At 55.1% G+C, this 26927-nt stretch overlaps 1 protein-coding gene across 6 annotated transcripts in view; it reads left to right on the top strand.

The window, feature by feature from the left end:
- The window catches only part of PC (pyruvate carboxylase), a 94267-nt gene that overhangs the window by 53236 nt on the left and 14104 nt on the right, over positions 1 to 26927 (top strand). For 5 of the 6 annotated variants that reach the window (XM_045775784.2, XM_087855061.1, XM_045775786.2 and 2 more), the window contains 9 exons: positions 17886 to 18021; positions 18175 to 18359; positions 18579 to 18744; positions 18871 to 19016; positions 19178 to 19295; positions 19592 to 19743; positions 21260 to 21378; positions 23682 to 23844; positions 26116 to 26298. In XM_045775784.2, the coding sequence (XP_045631740.1) occupies positions 17886 to 18021; positions 18175 to 18359; positions 18579 to 18744; positions 18871 to 19016; positions 19178 to 19295; positions 19592 to 19743; positions 21260 to 21378; positions 23682 to 23844; positions 26116 to 26298 (1368 nt within the window). Of the gene's footprint in view, positions 1 to 14982; positions 15247 to 17885; positions 18022 to 18174; positions 18360 to 18578; positions 18745 to 18870; positions 19017 to 19177; positions 19296 to 19591; positions 19744 to 21259; positions 21379 to 23681; positions 23845 to 26115; positions 26299 to 26927 lie in introns of those variants that run through there. The other variant, XM_045775785.2, reaches the window with a different exon arrangement.

The following is a 26927-nucleotide window of genomic DNA, read 5'->3' as shown; positions in this document are numbered from 1 at the left end:
GGCCCCTGGGGGGTAATCCTGCAGGCTAAGTCTGTGACTTCGTGAGGAAACTGGCTCTCCTGGCTGGGTGGAGGTGCTGCCTGCCACTGAGCACCCTCTGCCTCTTTTTCTGGGTCTCAGAGCATGAGAAGACCCCCTGAAAATTTTAATTCCAACCCAGTTTGCATTTTGGTTTAGTTAAACAGTTCTAGAACCCTGCTGTGAACCAGGCACCAAACTGGGTACTCTTGTGAAAAACAGGGGCTCTGGATTTGGACAGGCTTGGTGATTTTTAAGTTGACTTCTTCCTGGGGGTCCTCCTGAGGCTGATTTTTCTTATCAGTAAAGTGAGGGTAGAACCCCTGGGATTGTGGTGTAAATTAAGCAAACTAGAAGGGGCGTGGCATCCAATAGGGAGAAAATGAAAGTTCCCCTTCTGAGCTCCTGGAGGGAGTTCAGAAATGAGTGAGATCTGACCACAGAGAGCTTGAGGTCCACCCTCAGACAGCACTAGCTACCTATCTCCCAGTGAGAGGCAGGCAGGAAGAGGACACCTGGCTGGCTCTGGGGCATGGTTGGGGAACCAGGGAAGGCTCCCTGTGGGAGGGGCCTCAAAAGTGGTAGGATTCCCTTGTCATATATTGTATTTACTTTTTTTAAAATTTATTTTTGCGAGAGAGAGGGCGAGAGAGAAATCACGAATGAGAGCAAGCACGAGCTGGGGGAGGGGCAGAGGAAGAAGCAGACTCCCCGCTGAGCCGGAAGCCCAGGACCCTGAGATCAGGACCTGAGCCTAAGGTAGATGCTTAACCTACTGAGCCACCCAGGCGCCCTGTATTTACTTTATATTTTGAATAATCAGTCCTATGATGTAAAGTCAGAAAGGTAAATGGTAAAAGATAGACCTTTTCCTCATGTCTCTTCCCCAAAGCCACCTGGTGTTACCCATGCCTTGAATCTCTTTCTAGGAATATTCTGCACGCATATAAGCAAATGTATGTCTCTATAGCAGAGCTCCTGTCAGTGGGGCAGGTTTGACATCTTCCCCTGCTGGTGCATAGGGACAGAAGGCTTGGGCTAAGGTGTCATTTATGCCACCTCCCTTCCTCCTAGTCGTGTTTGGCCAGGCTCACCATGGTCCCATCAGTAGGAATGCTGGCTCCACTTTCCTTCAGGTCCCCCGGAGAGAGGGGTGCCCTTGGAGGGGGTCCTGCCTGGTCCTTACCTTACCCGGCACACCCCCTCTCCTTGCGTGGCCTGCTCTCTGGGGTCCCCCTGCCTCCTCTCATTGCAGCTCCTGCCCTCTTTCTGGCCTGTCCCCGGCCTTGTTTTGGTGGAGCTCGTCCACAGTAGCGTCCCGAGAAGGAGTGCCTAGTGCCAGGGAGGTCAGGAGGGGCAGCCCCTGTCTTTATTTTACCTGCAGACATAATTGATAGTTAAACTGGATGAGGGGTTTCAGGTTTGAAATAATTTTCCTTTGCAATTTTGAAGGATTGCTTTGTATTTTTCTGCCCTCCCAAGTTGCTGTTGAGAAATCCAAACCTTGCTGATGTCTGATTCGTTGTGTCCTTTTCCCCCCTTTTCTGAAAACTCACAGGACCTGAAATTTCACAACATGCCTGATGTGGGTGTGGGTTCATCCATCTTCTTGGCTCTCAGTGCGTCCTTCCATGTGGAAATGTGCTCCTGTGCCGGGAGTTTCTTGGATTTACTGTAACCTCTTTGTTTTTCTTTCTGAGACTCCAGTCATTCAGCTCCGGGAGCCCTTGGACAGGCCCTCTGATTCTCTTTGCTCTCGGGCCTATTTCCCATTTCTTTGTCTTTCTGCTTCCGTTTCTAGGAGGTCTCCGCTACCTTGTCTTCCAGCCCTTCTATTGATTCGTTTGCTTCTCCCATCATATTTTTAATTTCCAGGCGCTCTGTTTGCTCTCTGAATGGGCCTTTAACAATATGTGCGTAGCTGCCTGTTGATTTGCTGGTACTGTAGCCTTTCCTTACATCTTGGAGGATGTTAATGCGTGTTTGTCTTTTTTTCCCTCGCACAGGCTGTTTCCTCCCAGTTGCTTTTTTCTGCTGCTTTCTTTTGGTCTCTGCCTTTGAGGGCTTCTGTCCTCTGCTGCCCGGTGACCTTTGGTTGCCCGCTCATGGTTGCTTGCAGGGGCTACAACCTGCTTGGGAGTCCGGTTTCCGAGCTGCACAGTAGGTGATGCGTGTGTCATTTGTTGGGGAACCTCAGTGTCAGTATCCTGAGGTCTTCCCTCTTGAGCTGGGTCAGGTCTCCGAGGAGGGGAAGGGCAGGCTGCTGTGTTGTGGGAGTGGAGTGGGGTAAGGGGACAGGATGTGTAGGCTTACTTAACATTCCTCCACCGTTTTTGACAAGGTAACCAGGCCTTCAGCTGGGCCTCATATACCCACCCCAGTATAGACCCTGGGCTTTGCCCTCTCCTGTTCTTTAGGAGAGGGCAGGAGAGGGCTGGCCTCCAGCTCTGTGAGGAGCAGTTCATCCCAGTCCCAGGGGCTCTGGAGCCACGGTTCCCTAGCCTTTTGTGGATTCTGTGGAGGAAGCTGCTGGATGTGCAGCCTTCCCCAGCACCCGATAGGGGCCTTGAGGTCAGGTATTGAGGGCTGCCTTCCAGCTTCCACAGTTGCATGGCTGGGGTTTCCTCTCCTGGTCTCTCTGTCCTTGGGGCTTTAGAGCTTTAAAAACAACAACAAAAAACTCTTCACTCAAGTTTCGGTGGGATTTCAGGAGAAAGGACAATGAGATGCGTAACCCAGCCAGAAACAGGCTTTGCACAGGTCCGCACAAGGAGAGGGGTGATCAGGCGGGGGCGTGCCAGGGAAGATGTGCTCCAAGGGAGATGGAGAGTGCTTGGATTCTTCAGGAATAAGGAGGAGGCAGTTTGGCTGGAGTTACAAGATTCAGGAGGCTGAGGACTGTTGGGCTATCAGGCTGGAAAGGCAGGTTGCACCGATGATAGGAGAGGGCCTGCGGGAGGGAGAGCCTATACTATTGAAATAAGGCCTATATTTGGGGGTGCTGACTACCACTGGTGTATAGTGTGGATTGGTAGCAAATCCAACCGAGGGTAATGGTTGGTAATGGTTAGGAGTCTCTCGCACTAGTTGAAGTAACGTGAAGGGGAGAATCTAGGGTGTGTTTGTAGAAATGAAAGGAAGGAGGACACGAAGGCTTTAAGAGAACTGACAGGCCTCCTTGACCTGGGTGGGTGAGGGGGAGGGAAGGGCTGAAGAGCTGAAGATGACCCCCATACCCCCAAACCCCAAACTGAATAGTTCCTGGGGAGATGGAAGACAGGAAGAAGTGTTGGGCTTGGGTTTGGGGATGTGTGTATTTGGGAGAGCAGGAAGAGGTGAGGAGGGAGGGGTAAGTGCTGTTGTAGGGTAGACATTTGCCATACATCCAACAGCTGTTATTTTAAATCCTCACACTTCAACCTGCAAATGTCTGTGTTGGTTAAGAGAGAGGGAGGGGGAGACAAAGTGTCAAGGCTATGAACAAAGGAAACAGTCCCTTAGAAAACAAAAGAATAATTATCATGTTGTTAAATGAGATTATCAGAAGAATCTTTAGTTTGATGTTCTCACAGGTTAATTGGTGTTGCGGAATGGCTTCTAAACTGCCTTAAGACATGGAGAGTGTGCCAAATTCATTTCTTCCTTAGCTCACCCTCATGTTTTAACTGAATTAAGCACTTGTATATCAGGCTTTTACAAAAGAAACAGAGGCCTCTTTATTTGGGTTCTGTAGCGAAAAGAGAAAATGGAGAAGGGGTGCCATTCACGCGGCCACCCCCCTGCCTATCTCTGTGTCAAGGTGGGCTACTCAGGCCATCTGGTGCTCTTTCGGCAGCTGTCTGGGAGGTGAGGAAAGCGCCATGATTGCGGAGTTTGCCAATTTCTGTGGTATCCATCTGCCCACTATGGCCGAGTGTAGGCTCCCAGTGCGATGCCATTGAGCATGGAGTTGGACAGAAGCAGAGTCAGGGAGCCAGTGGGAGCGAGCAGGAGCGAAACGCATCTGCTGTATGTGGCTCATGGTGGGTCCTTGATGACACGATGCGGCTTGGTAGGCGGACCCTGTTTCTTAGGTTGTCTTCTTGGGGTCGAGGCGTGCTTCAGAGTGTCCTCGCGAGAAACAGTGCTTCATGGCACAGCCCCAGCCCCAACTGGGCCTCAGCTGTCCTCTGGCTCTCCCTTCATAGCCCTTCCCCCGCCACCTTTGTCCATCAGAAGCAGGGCCAGGCCCAAGGTCCAGCTTCTAATACGAAAAGCTGACAGTTGTGATAAAGGCTGCCTCTGTCTGTGCCAGGCACTGATCCGAGCACTTCACAAGCATTAACTCATTTGGTCTGTGCCGTTGCTGTCACTGTGATGAAGAACTTGACGGTCAGAGCTCAAGCAGCTTGCCCAGAGTCGGTGGGCCTGGTGGAGCCCTGATCTGAACCCAGGCAGTGGGACCCTGGCATCTTAACCAGTGTTATCCCTGTCCTCTGCCAGCATCTGAGAATTTTCTTCACGTGTTTCTTTCTTCCTCATACCCAGTCGACCCTCAGCACCGTTGGCTTGTTGGGGTAAAATACAGGTAAAATGCAGGATGCCCAGTTAAATTTAACCTTCAGATAAACAACAAATAATTTTGTAATGTACCCCAAATAGTGCATGGGATATACTCACACTTTGATAAAAATGTTATTTATCTGAAAATCAGATTTTAACCGAATGGCAGCCCTCAGCTAGTTTTATGTTGGTTGAGGACAGAGTCAGGAGTGTGGGAGGAAGAATGAAGTGCATGGTCTTGCTGCTCATGGTTCTCTGGCCGGATTGTGCTGGGGCTGCGGGTTTCTGGTCTGTGGTATGCTGTAAAGTAAAACGTACTTAATATCTAAACTCCAAACGTGTTTAACTTTTGCTTTTGTTCCTCTAAAGGCAGAATATTAAAACAGCATTTTGTAGGAGCTTGCCAAAATACAGGTAGAAGACTGCCGGGCTTCCCCATTCTCTGAGGATAATCACAACAGAAATTCAAGAAGTCTCATACAATCGCTCTGACATTTTGCTATTCCAAAAGAGTCACTTGACCTAAACCGACTCATTCAGAAAACTGTCTAAATTCTTTTAAAACCCCTTCAGAGGGAAATGCCACTGCTCTGTCTAATCTGTATCTTTTGCTGATCTGACTGGCCAGACGGTTTTCTTAAAGTTAAATTATCAGTCATCTCTAATGCAGCTTGGACTCATTATTCCTGCTTCTTGGAACAGCTGCTGCCAACAAGGAGTTTGGATGTGAACAGGATGCCCTGCTGTCTGCAGATTTCTCTTCCTTGGGCTGCTGCTCTTCCGGTGGCGCCTTCTGGAATGTGATGTCTGGGCTTCTCAGCCCGAAGAGCCACAGTGCAAGAGCTGCTGGTCATTTCAGGCCTTGGCCTGGTCGGTGCATCAGGTGACACTGGGTCCCGACCAGCTACATATTATAGCTGTCTGTGGCCAGGCACTGGCGTGCTTCCACTGGGACTGTCCCAGCAAATGTAGACACTTCAGTCTCAGAGGAGGGAGGCGTTCTTTTTCTACCACCAGGGAGACCTGCCCTGGGCTTGCTCCATCTCTTACTGCCCTCCCCACTGCCTCTCCCTGTCCTCTTCCTAGGACTTACTAACTACTCTGCTGTGCAGGAAGATGCCTGCCACGTGTATAATGGAGAATGGCTCATATCTAGAATACATGAAGACTTATCAAAAATCAGTAAGAAAAAGACAACCAGTCCAGTAGAAAAAGGGGCAGATGATATGAACAGGCAATTTATAAAAGAGAAAGCCTAAAAATTATCTCAACAATCTTGAGAAAATATCCGGCTTTACTAATAATCAGAGAAGTGACTTTCTACCCATGAGATTGACAAAAATCAGAGTCTGACGGAAGAGTTGGCAGAGATGTGGGGAAATAGCAATTCTGTTGTGCTCCTGGTGGCTGCATGAATTATTGGGACAACTGCTTTAGAGAGCTATTTGGCAGTATTGACATTTGAAATGTGCCTGCCGGGGGCGCCTGGGGGGCTCGGTCAGTTGGGCTTCTGAGTCTTGATTTTGGCTCAGGTCATAATCTCAGCGTCATGGGATCAAGCCCAACATTGGGCTCTGCACTGAGCGTGGGGCCTGCTTGGGGTTCTGTCTCTTCCTCTGCCCCTGCCCCCCACTCTGACTTGTGCACACACACACTCACTCACTCCCCCCCCAAAAAAAATAATAGTGTAAAATGTGCCTGCCATCCGAGGCAGCAGTTCCAGTTCTACGTGTAGGCCCTGGAGAGATTCCCACACATTTTGTATATGGGTTCAAGGTTATTCATTTTTTAACATTTTACTTGAGATTATTATTGTTTCCAAACATCCATAAAAAGAGAGCAAATAGTACAATGAATTTCATGTACCTGTCCCCCGGTTTCAACAGTGATCCATTTGCCAATCTATACATCACAGTTTTTAATAGCTAAGATTTGGAGACGACCTCTGGTCTGTGTCCCGCGTTTGGGCATGGATGAGCTGTGGTATGTATACTGTTATACAGCCATTAAAATTAATGAGCTAGATCGACTTGTATCAGTGTGGATAGATTCCAAATATGTTGGGTGAAAAAAGCGAGTTAAAAAATGACAGTATATCCTATTTATGGAAAAATTAGAACACAAGTATATGGTCTGGGTACACATCTGTCTAAACAGTGTAAAATCCACAAAGGAGGAACACCCCCAGTGACTGGCTTGTGGTAGCCCCTGGGGATCAGGGGAGGAGGAAGAGGATAGGGGGGTGGGAGTGGAAGAAGAGCAGGAGAAACTGCAGCTGTTTGTAGAGTGTGCTTTTCCTTTTGTTAACTTTAACTGTAATTTTATCGAAATAATACGTGTGGACACTTGCAGAAGTCAGATTGTGTCATGAGGCCTGTAAAAACTCCGGCAGTCCCCTGTCCAACCTGCCCTCCCTGATTGTCTCCCCAGAGACAAACCCTTTACTCCTAGCTGCTGACACCTCTGTTTGCACAGGGCGTTTGACTCTGCCCGCTGGGCTCCTGCTGTGGGGGATTTCGCTTGCTTTTACCTCCACTCCAGCCCCCCACCTGCACCCACTTTCCCTGGTTAGGTAGCTGTTTTTGTTTAAGTATATTTTTAGTTTGTACATTATTAAAATCAAGTAAATATTCACACTTTAGAACCCCAGGTGCATACGTAGTAACATTTTCTTGTATAACTTCTCAGTTTCCTGGAGTTACTGTTTGCCTCATTCTTCATGCCTGAATTGCAAATCGCCATCTCCTCTCCATTCTTTCAAGGGCTTCAGGCAGTCTAGCCTTTTTTGTTGTTTACTTATCCCCCCTTTCCCTTCCTCTCCTGAAACCCTTCTGGGCTCTGCCGTTGTCCAGGCAGTGGTTCTCTGTCACCATCTTTCCGAGAGCTCCCCTCACCTCTTTCTGTGCCGGCTCCCATGTTCCTCATCTTGGCTTATTCCCTCCCTCGCCCCCCACCGTCTTGTTAGTGCCCCTCCCCCAGGAGCTTCCCAGGCAAACAGGCTCATGGGCAGCGAGCTTGCGCTTGCGTTTGCTGGATGTGCCCGAAGAGGTCTTTATTTTGCCCCCGAACTTGATTGGTAATCTAGGTGGGTGGATAGTTCTAGGTGGGGAGGACATCTTCCCTCCGAAGTAGCTTCTGGCTCAGTGTCACTGTTGAAGACTGTTAACGTGACCTTCTCGTTCTCCTTTTTGGAAGCGTAGTATCCTGAATGATGGCTCCCAAAGATCTCCGGGTCCTCATCTCTGGAACCTTTAAATGGCAAAAGGGTTTTTGTGGAGGTGATGAAGGGAAGGACCTTTACATGGGGAGATGGCCCCGGATTATCTGGGGACCCTTTAATGCTGTCACACATGTCTTCAGTAGAGAGAGGCAGGAGATTACACACGGCAGGGAAGGCCGAATGCCCACAGAGGCCAAGACTGGAGGAATGTGGCCACAAGCAGAGGTGTCCAGCAGGCGCCACAAGCAGGGGGCTGTGGGGTACGACACCCCCTCCTGAGCCTCTGGGGAGAGCGTGGCCCTGCCAGCACCTCTATTTGGGCCCATGTAACTGATGCTGAACTTCTGGTCTCCAAAACGGAGAGGGAATAGATCGTTGTTGCTTTAAGCCATCAAGTCTGTGGTAATTCGTGACGGTGGTGCCAGCAAACTCATGCAGGAAGCTGGTGGATCCCGCCCAGTCCCCTTGCCAGGTGGGACTTGCGGCGTCACACTGGCATCTCCAAGCGCCCTCGCCACCACCGCCGGAGTGCACGTCCCCAGCCCTGGGACTGCCATGTGCCAGTCTTCCTCTTCTGCTCTCCGGGCGATGTCCTCAGCTGTCTTCTCATTCTTCTATTTATTATGGTTAAAAATGCCTGCAACTCTATTTTTAATTTCCTAGAGCTCTTTCTCGTTGCCTTTAAAATAGCTGCCGCCTCTCAATGCAATAGCTTCTCTTACTTCTTTGAGATTAATTATAGTTTTTTTTTCTAACTATCTGCTCTCCATATTACTCTTCTCCTCAAAGTTCCCTGTTTTTTATTCCCCATTTGTTTTGGTGAATTTGGAATGATCACCTCAAATAGCTGGTGATCTTGGCTGTCCATTCATACTGAAGACTGACACAAATGCAAGTTGGAAAGCCTGGGTGTGGCAGGACTCAAGGGCTGCTCGTCCCTGGCCTCAGAGGGGAGACTGAGGCAGCCGCTCCCCCCCCCCCCCCGCACCTGCCAAGTGTTGGTCACTGTGGCTCCCCCCTGGGCTGGTGGTGGCTTCCTAGAGACGGGTTCTCGCTGTGCTGCCTGCCCGTCAGCCCGGGGCTGCTTTGTGGAAGCTGAGGGGCGTGCGGTGTCCCTGTCCTGCCTGGCCTCCCTTCCCCGGTTCCCCAGGCTCTGTCGGCCGCCTGTCGCCCGGGGTGGAGCCTTTACAGGGCCTGGGCCCAAGGGCAGCGCCATCTGGCCTGCCTGGGTTTCACCTCCCACGGCTTTAGACCCATGCTCTCAGGACACGGGGAACTGTCACGGGGGTTTGGATGACCTGGCATGTGACCACAGGGGACTCAGGACCGCATGGCCCTCACGGGGGCCACAGGCGTTGGTCTTCCTCGCTGCTCACTACCTACAGCCACTTCTGTGTTCTTTAACTGGGTACCACCACTGTTCATCCCTGCTTTTCAAGCAGGAGCCTCGAGTCATCCTTACCTGTAGCCGCTGCCCCTCATCTAAGAGGTGCTGGTGGTACTGCTGCCGCCGCGTTTCTGGGTTTTCGTCTCTTGCCTGCATTAGAACATCTTCCTCGGTTGTCTTCCACCTTCTGGTCTTTTCCTCCTCACATCCAACCTCCTCAGAATGTCCAGAGGGGTCCCGCCACACTGCAGGTCTCTTCTCCCCTGCCTGGCTTCTTGGCTGGCACCTCCCGACCCCGGGGGACACAGTCCCCGCCCTTGCTGTGCTCGCGAGCTCCTGACCTGGTGTCAGAGTCCAGGTGCCGGCTCTTGGCCTCGTCCTGAGCGTCTCCACTGCTGTCTCTGGCCTCCGTGCACAGCCACTAGGCTGCTCACTCCTTTGCCTTTGCTCCAGCTGCCCCACACCTGAGCCACCTCCCCCTCCTCCTTGTCCTTGAAGATTTGGCCCTGGTGTCCTTCAGGAGGTCGTCCTGCTGACTGCCCGCTCTCCCTGCAGCTGCGTGCTCGTGCTGCTCGTGGTCACTGCCTCCCACTCAGCCTTCCCTGGAGGGGGACACTGATCACAGTCCTAAATAGCTCCATGCTCTGAAGGCCCTGCTGTGGCCTGTGTCAGCCTGAGCAGGTGAAAGAAGGGGAGCATATTTACCAGCCTGTGTCCCCCCTGGTCCTGGTCCTTGGTTTTAGGGTCTCTGTAGGTTCTGGTCATTAGTGGGGAACCCGGATCTGTTAGTTTCTGAGAGAAACTGGTACTTTCCAGCAGTCCTTCTAGATGAATCTTTCTGGATACATGGCTGTCTTCTCCCTCTGTGTCTTCACATGATCTGCCCTCTGTGTTTATCTTTCTCTGATTCCAAATTTCCCCTTTTTATAAGGACACCGAGCATATTGTATTAGGCCCCTCCCCCAGAGGCCTCGTTTTCACTGAATACCCCCACAATTCCAACTAAGGTCACATTCTGAGGTCTTGGGGGTTGGGGCTTCCATAGACCTCCATGGGGAACACGGTGCAGCCTATACACTGGCATCCGCTTTCCTACCACCTTGGGATTGGGGTGAACTGGGTGAGCAAGTGGGGAAGGGGGCCTCCGTGATTCTCCAGCTGGGGTGGTGTGCCCAGGGGTTGGGGAGCTTCCTGCCCCACCTGTGTGCCTGCTGCATTCTGGGGTCTGTCTCCCTGCACAGCCACTGTCCAGCCACTGTCCAGATGGAGGCTTCAGTGCTGTTGTCTTGCGCAGCCATCCTGGTTCCCATCTTCCGTTTGGGAGGTGCTTTTTGCTGACCTTGCCTTTTTAGCTAAACTTCCTTGTCAACACTTTGGGCTCTAATCTGTGTGAAAGGGGCACTTGAATGTCCCACTAACTTGTGTGTGCTGTTCCTGGAAGGGGGTATGACTCTTTGTCTCAGCATTCCATAATATCTCTGGAAACGCATGTGATCTGGAGGGTTCGTTCATTTGTTCGTTCATTTATTCCCCAGACATTTAATCACGGTGTCAGGCACAGTACAGAGTGCTAGGGAGACCACGAAGGACAATATAAATTAAGGATCCCATCCCCAGGGTCCTCCCAGTGTCTTGTGAGATGAGTCAACGAATCATTACAACATAAAGTGCTCCTTCTGAGGACAGATGTGACCTCACAGACATCCTCCGTAGACAGGAAGACAGTGGGGTGTGGCAAGGACAGTGACAGAGCTTTTCCAGGGACGGTGTGGAGCTTGCTGAGGAGATGGGATGTCCAGGAATGCCTTCTGAGTGAGTCCTAAAGGATGTGGAGCCATCAGGGCGAGTGGCCTTCTGACGCTCTGGTACCTGGGCAGGCATGTGCAGGTCGGCAGTAGCTCTCCTTTTGCACCAGGGGGCGGTGTTCAACCTGCAAGTCTCCTTGCCCTTGAAAGAGGCTGGGTCAGGGCAGCCACACTATGCCACTTACCCCCTCCTCACCCTTCCGTCCTTCCCTGCCACTGCCTGCAGGCCCAGACCCCTGGCTCGCCGTCTTTCTCTGAGCCTGCTCCATCCCCCTGCCTGTATATCCCAGCAGCCCACGCAGCACCATTTTTTCCAGTGTGGCTGTCCCACCCTCTTCTCCTCTCCCTACTGCCTTAAATCAAGGGCTTGTGGAGCCATGCTGGCGTGGCTCTGAACCATGGCGGCCACTCCCGGTGGGAGCCAGCTGTGCTGCCCCAGGCCACCTGCTGTTTCCACTCCCGTCTCTGACTTTGGTATTCTGGCTCTCCTTTCTTCTTCATCTGTCACCTTACTGTTTTTGTGTCTTCCCTTCAGCTCCCCTACCCAGACACTCCGCCTTAGTCAAGCCCTCTTGGGCGCTTTGATACCGGCTGAGTCCTTTCCTTTCATCTGTCCCTGCTGGTCGCTAGCCCTGGGGCCCCCGTTGGACACGTTAGGACAGCAGAGAGCTGCCTGGAGAGAAAGCTCCCCAAGAGCGGCCCCATCCATCAGAGGCTCGCTTCTGCCACGGCTGGAGTCCTCTGCCAAGAACTCCTTCTTTCTGCTTTTGATGTGCTTTTGCTGGCACTGCTGAGGCCAGCTGGGGGCCAGGGATGGAGCCTGGTGGGGGTGCTGGTGCTGGGAGGGTCAGGGAAGTAGATGTATGGGAGGCTTGTTCGTTCATTTGGAGATTCCTGGGGCTTGTTTCTGAGCCACTCTCCCTTCTTCTCACCCCCTCTGGCTGCCCTCCTCCACACCTCTGCCGTGGATGTGCCGAGGGGCTTGGGAACGGGTGGCAGGCATTCCAGACTGTGGGCTTCCAAAATCTCCATCAGCCAGGCACCCCGAAGCAGGGCCACGGCTTTCCCTTCTGGTGTGCCGCCTGCCCACAGCTGCCCTCCGAGGCTGCAGGAATTGCTACATGAGGGATATTTAGGGTGGAAGCAGTCTAGATCCTTGAAGGAGAGTTCCAGGGCCTGATGCTTGGCTACAGTGGCTACACAGGTGGCTGCCTCATGCTGGTCCCAGCAGGGCTCCTCTGGCTGAGAGCACACCCACCCTGAGCACAGTGACCATCCTGTGTGGACCAAAATGTGGACGAGGATGGCCTGACAGCAGAGTTTTGTGCTGCTCCTGGTTGCAAGAGGCAGCCTGGGAGATGTAGTTTAGGTCGACGTTTTGATGATTTATTGGACAAATTGAAGCTGCCCTAGCTTAGTGGGGACACAGGATTGCTGGCACTGTTGGCCTGCTCCCTGGTAGGACCTGCAGAGGCCACTGGTGGCCCTGCTGGAAGTTCAGGCCAGTGACATGGCTTTTATCAGGTGGGGGTTTTGGGGGGTTTGGTTTTCAAGCACCTGTCGTGCTGTGCTTTTGGTGAAAGCCACAGCTTACTCCTTTAGTTGGTGAAGACTCCATATGCCCTAATGGATCAGAGCTCCCGCTCTGGAGGGCAGCATGCACACAGGGCTCAAAACAGCCCTGCTGGGTGACCTGGGTGTGGTTCCTTATCTGTACAGGGGGCGATGAGGAATCGTAAGTACCTGCAGAACACCCGGCGTAGCTCAGTACCTGGTAGAGTAGAGGCGCCGCTCGGTGTGCGGTCAGCACGGGTCCCCAGCTGCCGGCGCCGGCTGGCGTGTAGGCCCAGCTTGGGGAGCGCTGCGTGTCCTCGAAGCCAAGTGGGCGGATCATCGAGACTGGGCGGAAGGTGTCCGGACCTTTCCCCTCCCTCCTTCCACTGGTCGTTCTAGCACCTTCCTGACTTGGTTGTTATCACTGCCTTCTCGAAGAACGCTGAGCTTATTGATCCAGTGTTGGAGGAGAAATCGAAGCTCAGAGAGAATAGGAAGTGTGGAGTCATGCTCTGAGGCAGCGGGGAGAAAGCAGGTGTTGCAGACGCTCCCAGCTTCACTGTGCCTCATGCTACTGGCAGGGTGCTGTTTACACGTCCCAAGTGAGAGTCAAAGCCATCTTCTTCCTTGTCTCTAATGCACAACCCGAGGCCAAGGAAAGAGATCTGTCAGCTGGCATTTGCAGAAAATAGCGAACAGGACTCTCTGGGACTGTCAGCTCCCTGGAGAGGAAACCAGGGTGAGGGATCTGTGGCTGATGGTCGTTGCTTTTCTCTTTCCCCATCACTGAGGTCAGGGAAGGAGATGTTTGCTCATGTGCGTCCCCAGCGTGGAGCAGGGCAACATGGTGCGCCTGGGGCGGGGAACCAGAGGCTCGCTGTGCTCTGGCAGCAGCCGAGTGGCCTCTCCTCCTGAGGAGATCCAGCCGGCGGGGCTGTCCTTTTGGGGAGAGCGGCCTTCCTGGCCCAAGGGTTCCAGCTCTGTCAGGGAGGGTCAGCTGATATGACACTGTGAGGGCTTTCTAAGATGCCAGGTTTGGTTCACGAGTCCCTTGGAGCTTTTTTTTTTTTTTTTTTTTTAAAGAGTTTATTTATTTATTCGACAGAGATAGAGACAGCCAGCGAGAGAGGGAACACAAGCAGGAGGAGTAGGAGAGGAAGAAGCAGGCCCATAGTGGAGGAGCCTGATGTGGGGCTCGATCCCAGAACACCGGGATCACGCCCTGAGCCGAAGGCAGACGCTTTAACCGCTGTGCCACCCAGGTGCCCCCCTTGGAGCTTTTAAGGAAGATTCTTAGCCAAACTGTCAGTGAGTTTGAGGATTTCTTAGTTACCATCCACCCACCAAAAACCCAAGATGGGAGCCTGGCCCCAACCCCACACCACTCACCTGTGACCAGCACCTTTGGCTGTTCTCTGCCCTGGTGTGTGGATGACAAGGGTGCCACCTGGAGCAGTAACTGCAGGAAGGCCAGCATTCCGGAGGCTGTTTTTGGGGAAGTGCCACTGTGAGGAGACGCTGGCACTTGAGTCACTCCACGATGCCAGGGCTTCGTCTCTCATCAGGAGGCCCCATTTAATGCCAGAGGCAGCCCCTCTAGAAGGGCTGTGGGAAGGGAGTCTGGTTCCCAGCGGCCTCCCCACTGCCCTCCGCTCCTACCTCAGGGGCTCTGCTTCTACTGGTGGATCTGGCCAGGTGCCTCCGACAAGTGTGGCTTCCTGCCTCCACCCGACCCCCCCCCCCCAAGCACTGCACAGGGGGCCTCTCCTCCCTCCCGGGTTGGGAGAGGGGGTGGGATTCAGGGAGCAGTGGAATCTGCCCACTCAGCACCTCCCTTTGGCCCATCCCAGAGCCCGTAAGCTCAACATACCCAGAATGGTCTCATCACACACGACCCACGAATGTCCTGCTTCCCGGAGGAGAGGGTTCTGTGAGGCAGCCCACCTCTGTCCTGCAGGTTTCCCCCAGCTGTAGTTGATTCTGGAAAGGCCTCAGGAAGCACCAGGCAGCTAACCCCCCAACCCTGGGTTTCAGGTCTAGGAGGAGAGTAGGACAGGTTTGACAAGGGAAGAGGCTGGGTGCTGAGCTAGCCAAGTTCTAAGAAGGGTGGACATGTTCTGGGAATGAGAGGACATTGTAATTCATCCCTGTGTCCTCCTGTCCCGGGGAGCCTAGCCTTGGCGTTGGCAGGAGGGGGTGGGGGTAGGCTCAGGGTCGTATGTGACTGCGTTAGGAGTGGAGCTGCCAGGCTCTGTCTAGGCTCTGAGGAGCAGCATGACTGCATCCCGTCATGTACTTGAGCCCCTCCCTGCTGGCCTCCCCAGACCCAGCTCTGCCCGCTCACTGATGTTTATGTGCCTTTAACCTCAAGTGGCGGTCGGTCCTCTATCAGTCCCGCCTGCCTGCTGTCCCTCTGCTGGCTGCTATCCTGCCTCAGACCACCTCCCTTGCAATCCTGGTCCCAGGGGATCAAGGGAGCGGGCTTCAGGCTGTGAATCACCTGCTGCCTTCATGACACAACCTCTTGCCTCTCCTGGCTCCGGGCCCCAGAGCCACTGTGGGCGCCTCTTCCCCTGATTTCAGTCTTGGCCACAGCGCAGGCTGCTAGCACTCTGGTGCCTGAGACCTTTGTGTCTCAGTACCAGCGGCCTCAGGCAGAGCAGCCACCCGCCCACGGCCTCCCTGGGCAGAAGCGGCTGTGGACGTCTGGCTGGTGCAGGGTGAGTGCTGTGGGGAGGGTGCTGTGTGGCATCCCGGGTGCGGGTCTGACTAGTGAGGGCCAGGAGCACTGGGGTGGTGGGCCTGGTGCTGCGGGGGTGCATGGAGACGGAGATCCTTTGCTCCCTTTGCTCTTCTGGGAGGAAAGTGCTGGTGGCCCAGCAATTGCTCCGTGCTCAGGGCGTGGGCTCAGTGGTCCCCAGGATGACCCGCCGAGGTTGGGGGTGGTGGTGCCCAGTTTCACAGACAAGGAAATGAGGCCTCGGGTCCCCGGATCTCACAGCTTGGGGAGGCCCAACTGGGGGCAGACCCGGGCGTGTGGACTCCAGGCACACACGCTGGGCCACCAACGGCTGGATGAGGTTGCTCTCTGTGCCCCTTTCCCCTCTGCCCTGGCTTCAGGGAGTGGGCCCTGATCTCTCCTCTCTGTTAACTTCTGCCGGGCTCTCTCCTGCACCCCAGGGTCTGATCTGCTTGAACACGGGTTCAGGGGCATTTGGAGGCTTGCGCCCCGGCCCAGAGCCCAGCCCTTGGTGTATAAAGTGGTATTGCCAGGGAAGGCTGGGCTGCAGGGTCTGTGAGGATCAGACATCGTAGTGGGGGGGGGGGGGGTCTCCGAGGCCTTTGTGGCTGTTTCAGGCGCCCTCTTTTCCCCACTGTGAGCTGGGAGGCAGTTGGTGCCCACCCTCTGCACAGCCTCCAGGGATCCCTTTGTGTATCTGGAAAAGGGAGTGGGGAGTGTGAGGGGGTGTTCGCACACAGGACGATGGGGTAAGTGCCTAAGTGGCAGCAGGAGCAAACCCACCCAGGTGGGAGAAAAGATTGGGTCTCCCCGGAAATAGTCGAAACTTTCGGAGGTTTGAGAATCTTGGTGCCACTGGCACCGGCCACGTGAGGCTGCTCACCTGTAGACAGGTGAGGAAGATGCCGGCTCACCTGGGGCAAGAGGTGAGGAAGGTGAGGTGGCCCCACTGTGTGTCGGGGGAGGGAGCCCAGCTTCACTCACAGCCTGTTGTTTCGCAGGATATATGGGAGTCCTTCACCTCCCTCAGGGAGACAATTCAGACGTTCCCCTCAGCTTTCTTGCGCAGAGATCTTCCGATCTTTCCCTATATGTCTCCATTGTGCCCTCTCATTGTAAATGACATTCCCAGTGGAGAAGATACAGACTGTATGGAGAAGCATAAAGAAGGAAAAGAACAACACTGCCCCAATTCTAGAATACGGGAGTGAGTGACGTGCTGTCTGACAGAGCTCCTTCCAGTTATTTTCCTCGCCTAAAAAAAGCTTCATGAAATCATATTCTTCCCCGTTTTAATTTCTGTAGCATTGCTTTATATCATAAGCATTCCCCTTGTCCCCAGAGCTGTGCAAACAATCAACTGTGATGGTGACATAAGGTCTGTATGGATGCCCTAGCGCTGGATCTTTAAGTGGCTTCTGATTAGTCGCTGTTGTAAATAATGCTGTTTGGAACATCTTTCTGCAATCATCTTGGTTCCCATTTTAGAATATTTCCTTGGGTTGGATTCCTAGAATGGTAACCACCGGGCCAAGGGGCATAAATATTTCAAAGGCTCTTGATAGGATTTCCAGGGAGCTTTCCAGAGAGCTGCCCTGATATCCAGACCTCACCTTGCGGGTCTGTCTCCCTGAGGCCTTACCAGCACTAAATCTGCTTGTTTCACAACACTGTTGCTAATTTAATAGGCAAAGTGGCACCTCACTGTTCTCTTTCGTCTGTGGTGAAACTGTTAATGGTTTCTTAACCACTCCTATGTACTGCTCTGTTGCTGTGTTTGTCCTAAAGCAGCGCTTTGCCTCTTCTTGACTTAACCCTGAATGGTAGTTTGGACTTTGTACGGGGCCTTGTCCCCACCTGAGATCTGCCTGTGGCCCCGAACAGAGCAGGCATTCGGTGCCCAGGACGTGGTGAGGTCGGTGCTCTCTGGTGTGTGTGCCATCATTCTCTGCCAGGGCGGTGGGCTCCAGCGGCTCCCCCAGGAAAGAATGCCCCTCCCAGTGGGCCGGTTACATGAGGCAGATCTCACGGGATCAGGCAGCTAGTGGACCTGTGAGGGGGAGATAACGGGGTGATATCCGAAGTTCAGTGCACTTCAAGTAGCTGTCAGTAGAGAAGGAGCCTTCTGCCCCGTGTGAAGTCACGCTCCTGAAGTCTGAACAGAGGCTTTGCTTCCTGAGACGGCACATTGATGCAGGCTGACTCCTCGAGAGCTCTGTCGTTACCCTTGTTGCCTGACCAGGCGGAACCCCAGTGGAGGGACGCAGGGGCCAGTGTGGCGCAGGGAGGTTCTAAAAGCCAGGCTGCTGGGCCCCACCGCGGGCACCAAAGGGAACTCTGACCACTGCACACCGAGGGCATGCAGGATTGGTTTAGGAGCTAAGTGTTGAGAAAGTTATTAGAGCGCTGGGGTGAGCTTGGGTTCTGTTTGGGTTTGACTTTGCTACTGTCGTCAGCCCCCCAGGGAATGTTGAGCTTGGCCAGGAATTGAGGAGGGTGAGGCTGCTGGCTTTTGTGTGGGGCCGCTATGGGACGGGGTGGGGGTGGGAGCTGGGACCCTCACTCTTCCTGGGAGGCCTTCTTTGCTGAAACTGCTCTAACCCGGCTCTGACTTCCCAGATGCTGAAGTTCCAAACCGTCCGTGGGGGCCTGAGGCTCCTGGGTATCCGCCGAAGCTCCACTGCGCCTGCTGCCTCCCCAAATGTCCGGCGCCTGGAGTATAAGCCCATCAAGAAAGTCATGGTGGCCAACAGAGGTGAGTCCCTTGGGGGAGCGAGAGGAGCCACGTGTCCAGCCCACCCTTAGCGTTCCTGTTCTGCCCTTGCCCTGCGCTCCAGCTCCCTGCCTGCTTCTGCTTCTGTAAGGACCCAGGAATCTAGCGTCTTGTCTATTTCCCCCTCCCTCCAAGGTGAGATTGCCATCCGTGTGTTCCGGGCCTGCACAGAGCTGGGTATCCGCACTGTGGCTGTCTACTCAGAGCAGGACACAGGCCAGATGCACCGGCAGAAAGCAGACGAAGCCTATCTCATCGGCCGCGGCCTTGCCCCGGTGCAGGCCTATCTGCACATCCCAGATATCATCAAGGTGGCCAAGGTGAGCCGGGCTGGGCCCGCGTGCTGTGCCTGCCCCCCAGGCCAGCCCGCGTAAGTGTCTGTGAATAAGGCGATGGGTGAATGAATGAATGAATGAATGCATGCGTGCGTTCATGCACCAAGTGCGGTGGGGGGAGGTGCATGAGCCTCGGGGTTGGCTCTGGGCCTGTGTGAAGGCATTGGAGAGGTGCTGCGCTCCTCTGACTGCTCCTGCCCACAGGAGAACAACGTGGATGCAGTGCACCCCGGCTACGGGTTCCTGTCGGAGCGAGCGGACTTCGCCCAGGCCTGCCAGGATGCTGGCGTCCGGTTCATTGGGCCGAGCCCCGAGGTGGTCCGCAAGATGGGAGATAAAGTGGAGGCCCGGGCCATCGCCATCGCCGCAGGTGCGTGTGGCAGACAAGCCACTGGGGACCACACGGCTCAAGAGGGGCTGTCCAAGGAGGGGGCTGGTGGGTTTGGGCAGGGATTCTAGCCTGTTACAGAGGACCCACATGCCTGTCTCCCAACAGGTGTCCCTGTGGTCCCTGGCACAGACGCCCCCATCACCTCCCTGCACGAGGCCCATGAGTTCTCCAACACCTACGGCTTCCCCATTATCTTCAAGGCCGCCTATGGGGGCGGGGGGCGTGGCATGAGGGTCGTGCACAGCTATGAGGTGAGCAGAAGCCCAGGGCTGGGAGCAGAGCAGGTAGCCCAGCTGACCTGTGAGGCCAACCACAGAGCAGACCCCGGGGTTCTGAGAGCGGGTGGGGGTCCTGCAGAGGGTGAGACAGAGCTTCAGGACCCAGTGTCTGTTCTGCTTGCCTGCCCGCTCAGGAGCTGGAGGAAAACTACAACCGGGCCTACTCGGAGGCTCTGGCCGCCTTTGGGAACGGGGCGCTGTTTGTGGAGAAGTTCATCGAGAAGCCGCGCCACATTGAGGTGCAGATCCTGGGTGAGTGGGGGCGTTCACAGGGCTGCCGCCCAAGGGAGGAGCCGAGCAGGCCTGCTCTTTCTGGGCTTACGACAACTGGTCTCCAGGAGCTGTCCCTCAGGAAGAGCCTCCCCCAGGAAGGCAGGCTGTGGAGGCTGGACTCGTCAGGGCCCAGGCCTTGGTGGTGGCAGTTTCTCTCCTCACTGCCCCGACTGCTGGGAGCAGGCATTGATTAGCCCCAATAGTTGTATGGGGTTTGGTGGGTATTTAGAAAGTGTTTAGATTCCTGGAGAAGCTGAGTTTCCCTTTCACTGTAGGAGACCAGTATGGGAACATTCTGCACCTGTATGAGCGAGACTGTTCCATCCAGCGGCGGCACCAGAAAGTGGTCGAGATTGCCCCTGCTGCCCACCTGGACCCCCAGCTTCGGACTCGGCTCACCAGTGACTCTGTTAAACTTGCTAAGCAGGTGAAGGGCAGGGGGCTTCGGGGACAGTCTCCCACGTGGAGATAAGGAGCCTATTCCTAGAGGCTCCTTCTGAGCTCCTGCCAGCTTAGGCCTCTTGCCAGGGGTCCTGTCCGGATGTGGACAGTGTGCTAGGGGGCAGGGAGGCCCAGAGTGACTGGCTCTGGGAGGGAGGGGTAAGGACTGTCTGGGAGGAGAAAGGGCTGACACAGGGTCCTTGGGATCCTCACTGTGTGAGAGCAGAGGTGCCAGGCCCAGAGACCAAGCCTGGAGTCCAGAAAGGCTGAGAAGAGGGAGGGAAAGAGGCCCCTGGCCACTTCCTCTGCACAGATGGGGTTTCTGCGTGGCACTGACTAACCCCTGAAACAAAAGGAATGAGATTCAGTGGATTCTGTCAAGATTAAGAAACATTATTAAGGCATTTCTTCTCATTCATTCTCAGTCGTCCCCCGCATCACATTTATTGCCCCCCATTGAATCCTCAGGTCCTCCTCTGCCAGTCTTTGTTCTACTGGGGCATGGAGGCGGGAGATGGCAGCTGGCTCCCCCAGCAGTGACTTACCCCCAGGTTTGCCCTGGAGAGCACCTGCTGTGGCCAGGCCTGTAGCAGGGGTCCTGCTGGCTGTTCTTTGAGCCCACACCCTTGCAGAGTCCAGGCATCCTGCCCCCACCCCTGCCTCCCTTTCCTGGGGCACCGAGTGAGAGCATCTTCTCAGATCCGTCTTCCCAGCAGATGGGGTAGGCCCTGGTCCTGCTCTCCTTCCAGAGCTGTGCTCCTTCAGACCTCTAGTCGGGCAGCAGATGATTCTGTGACCTCCCCCAGCTGAAAGACAGGGTCAGTGCTCTGCAAAGAGGTCTTAGCCACAGTTAATAAGAGGCTTGGTTACGGTCTAATTTAGAGTCGACATTTGGGTTACTTCATAAGAAGAGTAATCTTACTTGGAGTTGGGTCTAATTTATTGGCATAGGCCACGTGTCACTCTATAGCAGATTGGAGGGAGTTGACTGAAGACTGTTCTGTGGTTTTGGTAGAACCAGAGTGAGACGGGAATGAGGGTTGGATCTTGCATTAGAATCATCACTGTTGGTTCCTCTCAGAGGACACCTCTTTGGGTCATGGCCAGAGGTGGTGACGAGTAGAGCAGAGGGGAACTTTCTGAAAACCCTCTGAGAATGAGAAGGTCCAGCAGAGGCCAGGGTAGGCATGGTGGGGCCTGTTCTCTGAGGAGAGGGTGCCGAGTCTGGGGCCGGTGACACCTCCTGATGTCTTGCCCCAGATAAGCCAGGTGCAGCCGTCAGAGGCTTGGTGAAGTCCTGGGGAGCCGGCCAGGCAGGGGCCCAGCCATGGGCTGCATGGGCTGTAGGCGCTTGCCCCACGGGACAGGGCTGGTTGTGCCATCCGTTGGGACAGGGCATGCGGCGGTCTGTTCCTTTTGGAACTGGCCCGATGGCTGTGGGTGAGTTGGAGTGGCCGCCAGGCCCCATCAGTGCGGCCCCCACTGACCCGGCCACCCCACAGGTGGGCTACGAGAACGCGGGCACGGTGGAGTTCCTGGTGGACAGACACGGCAAGCATTACTTCATTGAGGTCAACTCCCGCCTGCAGGTGGAACACACTGTCACCGAGGAGATCACCGAGTGAGTGGGTCGGGGCGCGGTGGGGGCGTCAGCCTCTGGGAAGGGGCAGCTTCCAGGTTTCCAGTAAAATCCGCATCAGTGGCTCCTTGGGAGCTCAGCGCATCTCTGCTGTGCTAGGGAGCAGTCAGGGATCTAGGTACTTTTTAAAAAATTATCATTAGAAAAGCATTACATGTGGGGTGCCTGAGTGGCTCAGTGGGTCAAGCATCCGACTCTTGATTTCGGCTCAGGGCATGATCTCGGGGTTGTGGGATGGAGACCTGCATCTGGCTCTGCGCTGGGCATGGAGCCTGCTTAAGATTCTTTTGCAAAAAAAAAAAAGAAAGAAAGAAAAAAGAAAGAAGAAAGAAAAAAGAAAAAAGAGAAAGAAAAAGAAAGAAAAGAAAGAAAGCATCATATGCCTATTGTAAGAATTAAGGAGTAAATAAAAAAAAGCTTCAGACCCCCGCCCTCAGAACCCGGATGCTGAGGCGGCTCGGCCGGTGTGCCGGGACAGGGTCCGACCTCCCGTGTTTCAGACGGGGAGCCGGAGGCTCAGGCCAAGGGAGTTGCCGGCCCAGCGTGGCATCGCCGGTGCCTGCTGTAACTCTCCTGCTTCTGTCCCCTCTTTATTTATTTTAACATATAAGTAGCGTGACACAATTGAGATGTTATGTGCAGAATTTCTGTTCTACTTTTAAAATTAATATTAGTTGAAAGCATCCTCCAGGCCACTGTTCTTTCTAGAACTGTAGATGTGTATGTCTCGTAACTTGGGTACGTAGCCCTCCGTTGCTAGACAGGTCGTTTCTGGTTTTTGCGGCTGGTAAGGGTGGTCAGTTACCATCTTTGTGCCAAAATCTTTCCCTTCCCCTCTGAAGAGTTCTGGGGATAGACACCAGTGGCTACCTGAGCGAAGCCCACTACAGGCTCCCAGATTGCTTTTATCGGTTTGTGCTCCCACAAGCATTGAGTAGAGAGATTGAAGAATCTGCCCGATTTATAAACCACAGTTGTTTCAAGATCATATTTTGAGCCATTGAAGTGTGAAGCCCTGGCTTGGGGCCAGTCCATCTCACCCTGGAACTTTTCTGACAGTTTGTTCCTTCCCCGGCCCCCCCCTGAGATTGAGGATGCTGTGGGGGCTCCTGCCTTTGCCCGGCAGGTGCACAGAGGCTTCCAGACTCCTTGTTCTCTCGAGGTAAAGGCTGCGTTGAGGTGGATGCTCCAGCTTCAGATTCTGGCTCCACGAGACTTGGCCCAGTTGTGCCGCTATAAACCTGTCAGTCTCGGGCCTGCCACAAGCCTGCTGTGTTAAGGATGGAAGTCTGTGCTTGCTCGGGAGTACGGGTTTTGTGTCAGAGGGCCACAGACCAGGGTGCAGGTTCCTCCCTCACCACTATCCACGCAAAGCTTGGGTGAGCTGCAGCCTCTCTGACCCTCAGGCTCCTCCTCTGATGGGAACGACAGACTGTCAGAGCATCATGGTGGAGATCAAGCTTGAAAAGAGCACAGACTGAATCCGTGCTGTGTGGACGTGGGGATGCACGGTAGTCATCGTCGCTACTGTCAGGTGCTCTATGGGGCACCGGCGCAAATCTGCCGGTGCCGTGTGCAGGCTATACCTGTCACAAGCCTCAGTGACAATATATTTGAAACCTTGAGTTCTTGTTTTTTTGAAACAGCTGTTCCACTTGGACCTATCCTGTCCTTAGGAGCATGGCAGTCAGTGAGGCTGAGCTGATAAAATCATGCACATTTGGAGAGTTTTGTGCACTACGGTCTTCTCTGGGGTGGGGTCTCGGGCACAAGCCCAGCCGCGGCACAGATCCCGGGACGACAGCACCCTCACCGCGGCACATCCCCTCGTGGGCCCTCCCAACAGCTTGTGGTTCCCATTTCAGCAAGCCCAGCGCTCACAACCCTGCTCTCTTGCAAACCGCCCCCTGCCTCTGTCAGGGTGTAGTGCATACCGCTCTCCGCATGGAGCGTCTGAGGCTTCAAGTCCAGCTTGATCAAGGGAGGGTTTGGGGGAGGCGGGAGGACAGGGAGACCCTAGGGAAAAAGTAGGGCAGAGTATGGGGAGGGGTCATTTGGTGGCGGGTGCCACAGTGGGTAGATGCAGATATGTCAGCTGGCCCCTGTCCTGCTGGCCACCTCCTTATTCAGACTGCCTGGAGTTTTCCGGCCCCGGTGGGCACAGGGTGGGGGCGGCTGGTCTGGCTGGATGGAGCCTGCTACCTGGCCTGGTGAAGAGTCAGCAGGCAGGGGTGGGGACCATCCATGGCCTGCCTCACACTCTGCTCCTCCCTGCCCCCCTGTAGTGTGGACCTGGTCCATGCCCAGATCCACGTGGCCGAGGGCCGGAGCCTTCCTGACCTGGGCCTGCGGCAGGAGAATATCCGTATCAACGGCTGTGCTATTCAGTGCCGGGTCACCACGGAGGACCCTGCGCGCAGCTTCCAGCCAGACACTGGCCGCATCGAGGTACGCCAGCCTTCCCACGGAGCACGCACTGGCCTCGGTCTGGGCGGGGAGACCCTCCTGTGGGCCCGGCGGGGAGGGAGAACCCTCGCTTGGGGCGGCTGAGGGGACGCAGGAGCCGCCTCTGTCGAAGGGTAAGGGAGAGAGCGTTCCAGGGGCAGACTGCCATGAATACAGGTTAAGAAAACAGCGGGTGAATCATGCGGAACAGGGAGCAGACCGGTTGGGTGGAGCCAAATGTAGGTTCCCCAGAAACGAAGCCCAGGCTCTTGACTTTGGCTTTTTACGACAGCCCAAAGAGTAGTGGCCTCTGTCCTGCCTTTGGTCTGAGGGAGTGTGGTTGGCAAGGCAGGACCCAGGGGTTGCTGCAAAGGCCTGGGGCCCAGATGTCCCAGTGGAGGGGCCCTGCTGAGCAAGGGGTCCATTAATGATCAATGGGGGAGCCAGGGAGATGGCGGAGGGCAAGGAGGAGGGAGGCTCGGGGCCGTCAGGTGCTGAGTGGGCAGACGTGGAGGAGGGCCCTGCGGTGCCTACGGCCCCGGGAGTATCTCCTGCACCCCTTCTCTTTTCTCAGTGCAGACAGCCCTCCCCTGTGCTCCCCGCCCCTCCCCACTCCCAGCCAGCTTGGGGCAGGCGCCCTCTGAACTGCTGGGGTGCCTCCCCTGGCCCTCTAGCTCGCACTGGCTAAGACTACTTCGCAGCACTGCTACCAGCTCTGCTGCGTTACTGCTCCCCATCTGGTGTGAGCCTCTGAGGAAGCAGGACGTGTGCAGGAGCTCAGGTTCTGGCCCAGGGAGAGGGCCAGGATGATGTGGAGACAGATCCTGGGCTTCTGAGAAACAAGTGATGTGGGGAGGGAAAGGCAGGATCTGGATTCTGAAAGTTGCAGAGCTGGGAGGCTTGAGGCAGAGAGCTGCCACTGGAATTCCATTTCTGGAACGATCCAAGTCCATGAGTGGGGGCCAGCCTGAAGGCTGAAGTGCTGTCCAGCGGGTGAGGGGGGGCCCCTGACTTCTCTGCCCTCAGCGGGGAAGGGGCAGCCCTGCGACGCGCCACTGCCTTCCTCCACCTCCACTTCCAAGTCCTGGCTCCTCTGAGCCTGGTTTACCACAGAATATTTTTAGCTGACAGTTCCTGCTCACAGCTGAGTGTTCACCCTTAAATATTTTATTAAGTCCCTTTTTATCGAACACAGGCCTGTGTCCCTTAGAAGCGGAAACAAGGTGTGGTGGGTGCCCCAAGCCCCCTGGGCTGTCCCTCCAACTCCCCATCCTCCTCCCCCTTGCATCACAGGGATCCCCTGGTTTGGGTGCAGGCCCTCCCTGCAGGGACTCACCCCTGGCCCCATCACGGATGTTTACATGTGTACCTGTTAACCCCAGACATCCCGAACCTCTGTCCTCCCAGGACCCTGTCTCCATCCAACTGTTACTGAGGACCTCTGCCGTCCCCCACGATTGTGCCTCCAGGACCCCTCCTTCTCTGCCCTGCTTCCCTCTCTGGGCATGCACTTGCTCTCCTGAGAGCTCCGCGTCTGGCCCTTCTCTCCGCTCTTAGTATCTCCTCTGCCTTCCCTCCTTTTCCCTCCCATTCTCCCCTTTTGGAAGGAAGGAAAAGTGGGGGGACACTGAGGCCTTTCCCATCACTTCACTGTGATGTTAAAACAAAAACCCCTTGGCCTGCCTTCCCTCCCTGCCCTGCTCACATCCTGCAGTGTCCCTGTTACCAGTCCGGTTTTCCTTGTTTGTCCACGCCCTTGCCCAGCAGGCTGGGAGCCCCATGTGATCAAGGACCCTCTTTTAGCTGCTCACCCCAGTGCCTGGCTGGCATGTGGTGGGGACAAATGTCTGTGGGATGAATGACTGTGAGAGGCGAGAGGGTTGGTCAGGCAGGTGGGTGGAAGGTTGGGGGAGGATCCGGCCCCTGCCTGCCCGGGGTCCCTCTCCATGCTCCGCTGAGCTCTGCTTCAGCCCTGGGCTCTGGGCCTGCAGCCCTGGGGCTGGCAGGGCAGGCCCTCCCTTGGACCCTGTCTTGCCCCCTCCCCTGCTAGCTCCTCTCAGGAAGAAGGAAGCTGTGACCGTGTGGCAGCCAGAGAAGGTGGGATGCCCCTGGCTTCACTGGTGGAAATGAGGCAGAACTTCTCTAGCCAGACTTGGCACCCTTGTGCTAGGCCCAGCACCCTGCCACATCCACACGTGTCCAGCTTGGGCCGGGGGCCACATCTGGACTCCTGCTCCCGACCCAGTTCCTGACTCTGCTCACCTCTGCCCACAGGTGTTCCGGAGCGGAGAGGGCATGGGCATCCGCCTGGATAATGCGTCTGCATTCCAAGGGGCTGTCATCTCTCCACATTATGACTCCCTGCTCGTCAAAGTCATTGCCCACGGCAAAGACCACCCCACGGCTGCCACCAAGATGAGCAGAGCCCTGGCCGAGTTCCGAGTCCGAGGCGTGAAGGTGAGAGGCTGGAGGCTCTGCCTGCCTTCTGGTCGCTCTCAGTCCCACCCCAGTCCCATCCCTTTGCTGCGCGTGGACTCTCTGGCTGTTCTGCCTCTGCTCGTGCCAGGCCCCTCAGCCGCCCTGGGGGTGGGCCTGGGCTCCTCAGGTGCTGGGGGACCCTCGGCCAGAGCCGGGAGTATTGCTCCGGGGAGCCCCACGCTCCTTCTTGCCCTCGTGTTCAGTCCGCATGTTACAGGCTTCCCTTCTAGAAATTCTTTTTTTTTTTTTTTTTTAAAGATTTTATTTATTCATTCGATAGAGATAGAGACAGCCAGCGAGAGAGGGAACACAAGCAGGGGGAGTGGGAGAGGAAGAAGCAGGCTCATAGCAGAGGAGCCTGATGTGGGACTCGATCCCATAACGCCGGGATCACGCCCTGAGCCGAAGGCAGACGCTCAACCGCTGTGCCACCCAGGGGCCCCCCCTTCTAGAAATTCTGATCCCACAGGTTGGGGTGGGGGCCCCAGAGCCTGCGTTTTGAACAAGCTCTCCAGGTAGTTCTGAATCCCAGGAAAACCCTGGGTGAGAGAGCACAAGGCTGTGTGGATGAGGTCACTTTGCATAAAATGAGACCCCGTCTGCCCTCA

Source organism: Ursus americanus, chromosome 24 (assembly GCF_024610735.1).
Source record: "Ursus americanus isolate L20-20 chromosome 24, mUrsAme1.1.p, whole genome shotgun sequence".
NCBI classification, from domain to species: domain Eukaryota; kingdom Metazoa; phylum Chordata; class Mammalia; order Carnivora; family Ursidae; genus Ursus; species Ursus americanus.
The sequence above is the reverse complement of the archived record's forward strand: the minus strand, read 5'-3'. Positions and strand labels throughout refer to the sequence as shown.